We start from the raw sequence: 9,794 nt of genomic DNA, 5'->3' as shown, positions 1-9,794 counted from the left end.
TTTTTTTTTTTCTGACTATAAGTGAAAGTTGGGGGTTTTTTATGGAAAAGAGATCCATACAATGGCCTCTCAACAGAGGCGATAAACCTACTTGGGTTTCTCTGATAAACCCACAAACCCACACACACACATCATACCCATAAAAGGCAGAATTAATTTGCCTACCATATGGGAAAATCCCTACACCCAAGTTGTCTTCAGTTTGAGATGTGTCCCATGTGGGATGTGTTGTAGATGGTGCTATCTTGCAACTTACTCATTCTACAATCTCTTCATCTCCTTTGCTGGCAGTCCAGGCTCAAACCACAGATGAGTTATCACGGGCAGTCTCTGAAGCAGTCAGTATATTTGGCAGTAGAACTGGACCACAACAAATATTCACCACTGTCATATTTCCTGAACTTAACAATTAGTTCTTTGGAGGAGAGAATTAGTGAGTGTCAGAGCTGTGATGTAATCAGTGAGTACCAGTTGTCTCATAGCTGTGGTTGTACACCCTTTCTTACTTAAAGGTCAACTCTTCTAAGTGCTTCCAAGGCTCACGCACACAACTCCTCCAGTCCCACTGCTTTAGTCAGGGGTGCCATTTTACTGGTATTTTCATGCCAAAGCTGTTGACACCCACAGCCCTGGTAGTGCCTAAGATAAGCTTAATTTCTAATGGTTTTATAAATTCATGCATGGCAACTGCAATTTTTAGAGGAAGGAAGTGTAAGTAAAAAATTGTACTCAGAGGGTTTCCACCTCACATGAGTCTAAGTGACACCCTGGGAGATTCTCCTGTGCATGCAGGAACCCAATAGCCTGTCAGGTTTCACATGAGGGTTCCTGGGACATGCAGTAGGCTTTGCTGGAATAGCACAGTTGATGGCAAGTTCTTGGAGAATCACATGCCAAGGAGAGAAGGGGAGGCAGGAGAGCATGAGGATGTGACAAGACAAAAGGGTGATTCACAATAGGGAGACATAACATCCACACATTCTCCTGTTCTAAACAGATCCCAACATCTAGCAGTACCCGAATCCCTGTCTTTCTATCCTTGTGTCTCGATTGACTTAGAGGGGAGGAGATTACTGGGGAGAAACCTGCCATATTCGTATGGCCAAAACCTTGTTCTGCTCACCAGAATAATAGAAAATCCACCTTTTATTTGTGGTGCACTTTCTGATCTCCTTCAACTCTCTCACAAGAGAGACCTGGGATAGCAGGACCCTACCACTCTGGAAGTGTCTTAACTACTCATTCTACTTCTGCTGTAGATGCTTGCATCTGACTGACCTTAACCACCTTAGATATTTGGGTTCCTCTTCCTATGCACTCCTAACTCCTGGAGTGTTAAAAACCTTTGATCTCCTACAAACACAGTTTCTTTCTTCTTATAAAAAAAAAAAAAAAGACACCCACCAAGAAGCCCATAAAAACCGAACAAAAATGTTGTTGTAGCTGACATATTTTTCCTTTTTGGTAACAGAAGGCTGGAATCTTACTGATCAGGTCCTGAAGAACTAACAGATGACCACCCATCAGACTACAGAGGGTTTTTTATTGCATCCAGGCTGGAATTAGCCCAAAGACACACCTCAAGGTGGACAATGAACAACACTGCTACGTGCCATGATGATCACACCCTGGATAAGTATTTGTTTCCATTTGTGTACAGCACTGTGATGGTGATCAGTATTCCCATCAACTGCATATTCCTCTGTGTATCTTGCATTCAAGTGAGGAAAAAGAACGAGTTAGCAGTCTACCTCTTCAGCCTATCCCTGGCTGACCTTTTGTACTCCCTGATTCTGCCTCTATGGATTGATTATGCCTGGAATGGAGATAACTGGAGGCTCTCTGCCTTGCTTTGTCAGATTTCTGCCTTCCTCATGTATATGAATTTCTACACCAGCACTGCGTTCCTTGCTTGCATCTCTGTTGACAGGTACCTGGCATTAGTTCACCCCTTGAAACTCCAGCACTTGCGCACAAGAAGATTTTCATTGATTATCAGCCTAATTGTTTGGCTTCTGGAAAGCATATTGAATTCAGTCATATTGATGAAGAAAGAAGTATTCAATGATCCTTGCAATTTCACTAATCATACATTATGCTATGATAAATACCCCCTGGAATGGTGGCAGGCACTGATAAATTTATTCCGGATAGGCTCAGGGTACTTGGTCCCTTTGATAATCATTGTGTTTTGCTACCATAAAATCTACCAAGTAGTGAGGTGTAATCAAGCCACAGTAGATGAAGAAAAGAAAAAAGTGAGGAAACTTATTCTGAATATTACAGTTACTTTCATTGTTTGCTTCACTCCTTATCATGTTGTATTGCTTATTCGCAGCATCAAAGAACCTTACACCACTGACCCACAGCTTCTGCAGCTGATGTATAAGGTTTACAGAATCACACAAGCCTTAACAAGTTTGAATTGCATTGCTGACCCCATTCTTTACTGCTTTGTGAGTGAAACTGCACGAACAGACATACTGAATTTTCTCAGGTGTTGCTTGTGCCTACAAAAGCGTGAGGGAGACCAAGTGAAAGACCATGCTCTGTTCAGTTCTGCTACAAAGAGCAGTGCAGTGATCACTTACAGAACTTCCTGTGAAATGGAGACTGTAAAAAATGCCTGAGTGAGCACATTCAAAGAAAAATTGGATGACCTAAAGGGGAAAGAAAGAAAAATTCTTTCCCAGTCTGTACCTAGGTAGTACCCCAAAAGTCACAGATACTAATCTAAGTGAAACCTGTAGATGGAAATAATAAGAACTTATTACAGGGTCAATGAAATCAATGGAGCGTCAAAATGTATCTTTAAATCAGCCATGGTACATAAATCAATGTCAACAAACAAACACACAGTCAACAAAGATGACCATGGCACACTGACAGGATTACTGAGGATCCCCCCCAGAACTGCCTCCTGTTGCAGCTTGCTAGCTAGCTCGCTTGCTGAGCATACACGTACTTAGCTGGAGGAAGGTTGAAGTCCTCTCAACCTAGTCATTTGTTTTCCAGTTTTAGTAGAAACCTAAAGCTGAGCTGGAAAGGAGCTCCAAAAGGGATTTTTTTTTTTTTTTTTTAAATCAGGACTGTGATAGAAGTGAATAAAGCATGCACGCACATGGACATCATTCAGATTATTGACAAAGGAGCAGACAGAGGCAGAGTGGTAAATCTCTCTGATTTCATGGTGTAACTTATGCTGCTATGATGGTTCATGTGTTTCAGTAATGACTCAAATTCTCCTTCAGCATACCCCTGAGATTAGCCACTTCTTAAAATTGTTTACCTCATGTGGTCAGGTACTTACCTGCTCTTAAGCTTTTCAGCTTTTGTTTCCTTTGGAAAATATATGTTCTAATTTATAACCATATGCCATGCAGTTTCGTTACAATATCAATATTGGGTTTCAGGTAATTGAAAATTCATTACTTCAAGTGCCTATAAAGAACCAAATTCTAGCCACCAGTGGTTTAACTCAGATTAAATTTCTCCCAATATATGCAGGGAGGAAAGGATTGAAAGGTGAGGTTTCACATCTCCACATTATAAAGGACCAGCCTTTAACCTTGCGTATTATAACTGAAATCTGGACTGTGGTTACATTTGCAGAGTCAATAGACCAAGAAGGTTTGTATCTATTAACTGCATCTGGTGGCCTCAGCTAGAGGTTCCAGGGCTCTCAGTCTTCCAGTTTAAAAAAAAAAAACAAAACAAACAAACAAACAAACAAACAAAAAAAAAAAACACAAAAAAACCCCAAAAAACCCCCACAAACTAACAAGGAATACTGACAAAGCATATAAATGTACCAATAAACATCAAGAAGGGCAGCAAAAGAACACACATTTTGAAAGGGTTGAAGTTGGCACAAATCAAAAGTACAGCTGTTAATTCAGTGACCTATTCCTGCACAGGCCCTTGCAACAGCTGCGTGGTTCCCTAGTAGCAGTGGGCACTCAGCCCTCTGAAAAGAGTTAAAACACCATAGAAAGTCTTTTTTTTCTTTTTTTTTCTTTTTTTTTTTCTCCTCTCACAACCTTTTTGCCTTTGTTCAGTTGCCAGGAAGAATGTCTGGTTATGGTGGTTGTCCAGTTTCATAGGGAAAAAAATTTTTCTTTCCAGCAAAAAAATCCCCCTCTGGCAAGTCTGTGTAGTGGAAAGATTTTGACCATCACTTTTTCAGCACACTTCTAGGTCTGACATTATACTTGGAGGATGAGCATACGGTGGTCACAAGCAGTATGGAAAGTCTTATGAGAAGATCCCTTTGTGTGTAAATTACAAATTTCTCCATTACAATGAGCCACTTGCATTTTTTTTAATGAGTTCCTATTTCTGTCTATTTATACTTTCAATTAATTTCACATTCTGAGAGGGGAACTTGAAAGGCTGAGGAAGCTGGGCTTGTTCAGCCTGGAGAAGAGAAGGCTTTGGGTGACAACCTTGCAAGGAGGATATTGAGAAGATGGAGCCAAGCTCTTCACAAGAGTGCACAGCAGGAGGACAAGAAATCATTGCATAACTTGAAGCAAGAAGGGCCAGAGTTGATATAAGGAAAAGCTTTTGAACTATGAGGACTGCCAAGCAGTGGAGCAGGTTGCACCAAGATGTTCTACATGCTCCATCCTGACAGGTTTTCAAGACTCAACTGAACAAAGCCCTGAGCAACCTGGTCTAGCCTCAGAGCTGACCTTCCTTTGAGCAGACGGTTGGTCTGGAGACTTCCTGAGGTCCTTTCCAACCAGAATTGTCCTGTGATCCTATAAACTGTGTATGTCACTATTCTGGCTGTTGCCTTCCTCTCTAAAAAAGTATGTTCCCTTCCCTTCTTTGTTTCCATTTTCTGGATTTTATTTTGGTTTGACATGGGGGTTTTTTCTATAATACTTTATTGTATATTATGAAGGGAAAAATATACAAGCAGCAGTGCAAGTTACTTCACCACAGATTTATTTCTGTGTATTTTGCAATGGAATGTGAAATTTCACTGCAGCACTGGAATAAAAGCAGAACTGAGTTTCACCATAACTTCATGGAAAAAAGAACTCAGTGGTTCATTTCTAGAGCTTTCACATGCCAAAAAAGTTGGAAAGTTAATTATATTGGGGTTTTTAATTTATTTCAAATAAAGAATAATGAAAACTAAACTGAGCAACAAAGCTGAGTCAAATTTAACTTGTGCATCGGGGAGCAGTGAGAGCTGGCTGCTTTGCAAGGGACAGGGAGCCAGGAGCTGAGGGTGACAACCAGACAGGCTGGACAGCCTCCTCACCGAGGAGCCACACAGTTCCACGGCACCCCAGCAAGGCACACAGAACAGGTCCAGTGATGGCAACCAGCATTGGCTAACAGCTCTATGATCCCCAGACAAATCCGTAGTGATGAGTAAGGTCTGAGGTCAAGCCAAAAATCCACATCAGGAAGGCAAGATCAGTATCAGCAAGGTGTGAGGCTGGGCATGGCTGCACCATGACAGCACTGGCCTCTATGCAGGCAAACCCCAAGGAAGCCGAAGAGATCACAGACTCTGTTGGTAAACTTAGGGCACTGACCCTATGCAAAGAGCTAATTTCCACAAAAATTGGCCATGAGATTTTATACTTTTTAATATTCACCAGTGCTCATGGAAACCATAGTTTGGACCATCTCACATTGGTATGTGTGGCTGTTTTTCATAGCGTTGTTTCCTATAGTACCTCCCTGCATTATCGAAGATCCACTTCAAGATAAAGGAAAACCATGACAATAGCTGGCCTATAGGCTGGGCTTCACCAAAAAGCTCAGATAAGTTCAAGGTCCTGTCACTTTATGATAATAATAAAATGTAGATACCTAATCCCTTCAGAAATGCTCAGTCTATGTGTTCAAATCACAACCCTCTGTAGAAATAAGGAAACTTTTGGATGCAGCTACAACGTCCTGTACTTCAGTCATTTGTGCATTTACATCATTATTCTTACATAGCTAAAAATTTTCACTTTTTTTTCATCCTCTCTCCATATTTGTAACAGCTGGACCAGATAAGAAAGTGAACGTCTATGTTCTTCTTAAAACTGCAGTATTACAGGAGAGGTGCTTTTCACTGTGCAAAAATGGCATAGTGAAAAGTAACTGTCCTCATGCAAACTGCAATCCATGCTGTGTATTATTGTTATTGAATATTCCACTTAGAATTCCTTATGGCTCTGCCCGCAAAAAACAAGTGCAAATTCACAGGAATTCTTCCCAAAAGAAGGACATCCTTTACAGAAAAGAGTTTGTAAAATCCAAATGTCTATTTAATGGCAAGAAGAAATGCATGCATTCAAATTCCATTTTCCTCAGAGACAATGCCTGAAAGCATTAATGTATGGCCCCAGTGCATCATTGTAGTTCCTATCTCACTTCCCAATCTATGCAATAAGAAGATGGATAATTAACAGGGCTTTGATGGTAATTTATTTAATATCCACAGGGTATGAAATGTCAGTGCCAAATGATATTGTTGTCAACATAATAACAGCAGAGATTAATTTATATGTCATTAATTTGCTTAAAGCAGAATCCATCTGACAGAAGTCCAGCAAAGATATAGCTCAGCTTTGTAAGTTGGGAGCTTTTCAGTGAACTGTGGTGACCTAGCTGGTGAAATTTCAGACTTCATTTAATCTGTTTTTCCTAGAATCTTAGCCACAACCTGCATCACTGCTTTCATGATGCAGATCATTATTTTTTTCTGATGTAGCTACACATCTGCTTTGCTAATGTCAGCGGGGTCAGTCCTGACTCACGTGCTTGTAGGCTTACAGAGACTGTCGCCTAGCCTTTTTTTTTTTTCTCTCTCTCTAACACATTTAACTTCAGAGCCACTGAGAAAGATAACAGGAAGTGTGAATCTGAGTTATAAGATTAAGATATTCCACTTCCTGTTTCCATTCATGGAGAACGACAGTACTAAAATAATTCTGAATAGACTAGTAGCAATCTTCAGCGATGTCACTCTTAATTTATTGCCAGTAAAAAAGGGAGCATCGGGCCATAGTTCAGCTATGTGCCACTTTCCACATTACTAGTTTCATCAGTGTCATCATTGGTCTAGTTCTCTGTTTTCTAAGGTGATAAAAGAGCAAACTGTTCATTTGCTCCCTGCCTCCACACTGCACAGAGAGAGATCATGGGTGGGAGCATTAGGGTGCTTGAGGCCAACACGACCACAATGGCAGAAGATCTGCTTGAGTAGAACACGGCTGTGGGGAAGGAATCAAGGCGTGGCTCTGATCTCAGCAGGAGCCAGGGGCAGCTGCTGCATCCACAGGACAGTGCTTACAATTGCCAGGGTTTTCCTTCTGCGTGAAAGGGCAACTCCTCGTGCTCCCAGAGCCCTGCGAGGTGGCAGCTTGCCCCTGCCCAAGGCCAAAGACAACTCCAGTGAAAATGCATCCTCCCCTCATATTCCCTTAAAAACAGACTACTTCTAGATGCTAGATGGAAAACTGAGCCAAAGCAGTGCAGCACCCACATCAGGTCACCCTCCTGGCTCTGCAGCTCTTACAGTCTCTTCCACTTCAGCTTTCTGCAGTCCATCCAGACATACAACAGATGATTACTGGTTGTGAGAGTGGGCAGCACACATCTCTTCCCTAGTGTTTTCCTCTCCTTCCCTTGATGCTCCACTGTACCTATTTGTACCTAGTTTGAGGCATTAGGTCTCATATATGAAATCTCCAGGGTCTCACACAGCAGGCTGGCTTATGGCAACTCATCTTCTGAGGTATCTTTTCACCTTAGGAGACCCAAAGACTCCTGGATGGGAATGAAGGTAAAAAGCCCTAATTCTTAGATGGCAAAAACTCTAACTATGCCAAATATCTATGAAGATTCCTGAGATTCATTGTATTCTCAGAATGAGGGAATAAACCCATGGCTTCACCCATCTTCTTTGCTTTTCCTCCAGTGCAACACAATAAACTTCAGTAAACTAAAGTTTATGCTGCTTTTTAGAATGCAGTGCAGCAGAAAAACCCAGAAAAGGTCAAACTGTTGATAGCTGCTAATACATTCATGGTAACCCCATGCAGGCAGAAGTGAGCTCTCCTTCCTGACATGCAGAGAATGAGCACATGTCACTGTGTGGCAGCTCAGTCAGCATACACAAGCCTACTGCAGGTTCTGTGTGGCATAACCAACCTAAGAAAAAGCTTCATGCTGAGATGTTGTACAGGGAAACAATACTACATTCACATTAGTTACAGAGTTAGTACCAGAAGTGTATGAAATATGGGATGTAATTTCTTGGACAATTGTTTGGACGTGATCAGTGCCAGTTTTCCTTCCCCATCTGTATGGCCATTGGCACACAATGCAGCGTCTCAATCCAGTCCACATATCACTATGGGGCCTCATACCAGAAACAGTAAGGTACTACAATGTATTCCAAAGGCATTGCTGGTGACCCAACATTTAACCTTGCACTGAAATTTGCAGCTGTTGTAATTCCTCATGTTCTGTTCAAGTAGCACATTTCATCACTAAGTCTAGTCTTCATGTTTAGAGGACAATTTATTTTGTGGAAAGCAGGAAATAAGTCTAGGCAGCAGCATTTAGCTCCTTCTGGAACAGAAGAATTCAGTCCTGAAGTTTCTTTGGATACCTATTACATCACTAGAAGATTCAAAATTTTACTTTAGATAAGCCTGGCATATGCAGCTTCAAAAAGATCTAGAAATATTTAACCGAAGTAAGCACCACAACTCCATCTCAGTCAAAGGAAAAAACTTTGTTTGAGAAAAAAAACTGATTCTTCCTGTCTTACTGTTATTTATACTAATTTTTTCTTCAGAATCTTTTCTTGTGGTAGCCTGAAAGTCACAGCTATTGCATTCAGATTTCTTGTGTATTTTCCCTTTCCTTATATTTTATATTTATCACTACACAAAGAGTCTTGACAATGTGAATTTAAAATGCCTAAATGTAGGAGGGGGAAAAAAAAGGATCCAAAATATAGTATGTTTAAAATGTCATTATTTCATAATAAAATCTTAACACTGATTTACTGTTCATTATTTTTATAGCTTAACATTCAATTTATTTCTTCACTTTAAAAGGAAGCAATTCACAAAGCATGTCAGGGTAGAAATAATAGTGAACTTCAAGAATTATTTGGTAGCTATGAAAAGTTTTGCAGACTACAAATTCCTGTTCAATCACTCAGGTCAAGCCAAAGGAACCTGTAAAATGGATTTAACTGGAAACTTTTGCAAACATGTTACTAACTTGGTACATGTAGGTTAATATTTTCTTTGTTGTGCATTCATTTTAATTCATTACAGGCATATTACAAGTGAAACCATTTCTGGATACTTCTTTGGTTGTTAGCCAGTGTGGTGGTTTGACCCACAGTAGGACCATGCGGTCCTGCACTTACTCCCCCCACCTGATGAGATGCGAAGGGAGTCACAACAAAGGGGCCACGGGATTAGGATGAGGACAGGGACGGCTCACTCAGCAGTTATGGTCATGGGCAAAACAGACTCAACTTGGGGAAGAAAAACCAATTTAATTTGTTGCCATTCATCTGAGTAGCGCAGTGAAACATAAGAACCACATCTTACAACACTTTCCCCCACCCCTCCCTTCTTCCTGGGCTCAAATCACTTTGCTCCCAATTTCTCTACCTTCCCCCCACAACAGCACAGGGGACAGGGAATGGGGGTTCAGTCAGTTCACCTCTGCTGCTCTTCCCGGCATGATAGTCCAGGAACAAGATGTTCCAAAGCGGGCATCCCATGGAGTCACAGACCTCTTCAGGCTCA

General features: G+C 41.1%; 1 protein-coding gene across 1 annotated transcript; it reads left to right on the top strand.

Annotated features, from left to right (window-relative positions):
- Positions 1-1,474: 1,474 nt before the first annotated feature.
- Positions 1,475-2,630, top strand: LOC104519304 (psychosine receptor). Its single transcript, XM_010178173.2, has one exon. It carries the CDS (start codon positions 1,593-1,595, stop codon positions 2,628-2,630), a length of 1,038 nt encoding a protein of 345 aa, XP_010176475.1. The 5' UTR covers positions 1,475-1,592.
- The last annotated feature ends 7,164 nt before the right edge of the window (positions 2,631-9,794 follow it).

The sequence above is a fragment of the Antrostomus carolinensis genome, unplaced genomic scaffold (genome assembly GCF_000700745.2).
Source record: "Antrostomus carolinensis isolate BGI_N321 unplaced genomic scaffold, ASM70074v2 scaffold35920, whole genome shotgun sequence".
Lineage (NCBI taxonomy): Eukaryota > Metazoa > Chordata > Aves > Caprimulgiformes > Caprimulgidae > Antrostomus > Antrostomus carolinensis.
The sequence above is the reverse complement of the archived record's forward strand: the minus strand, read 5'-3'. Positions and strand labels throughout refer to the sequence as shown.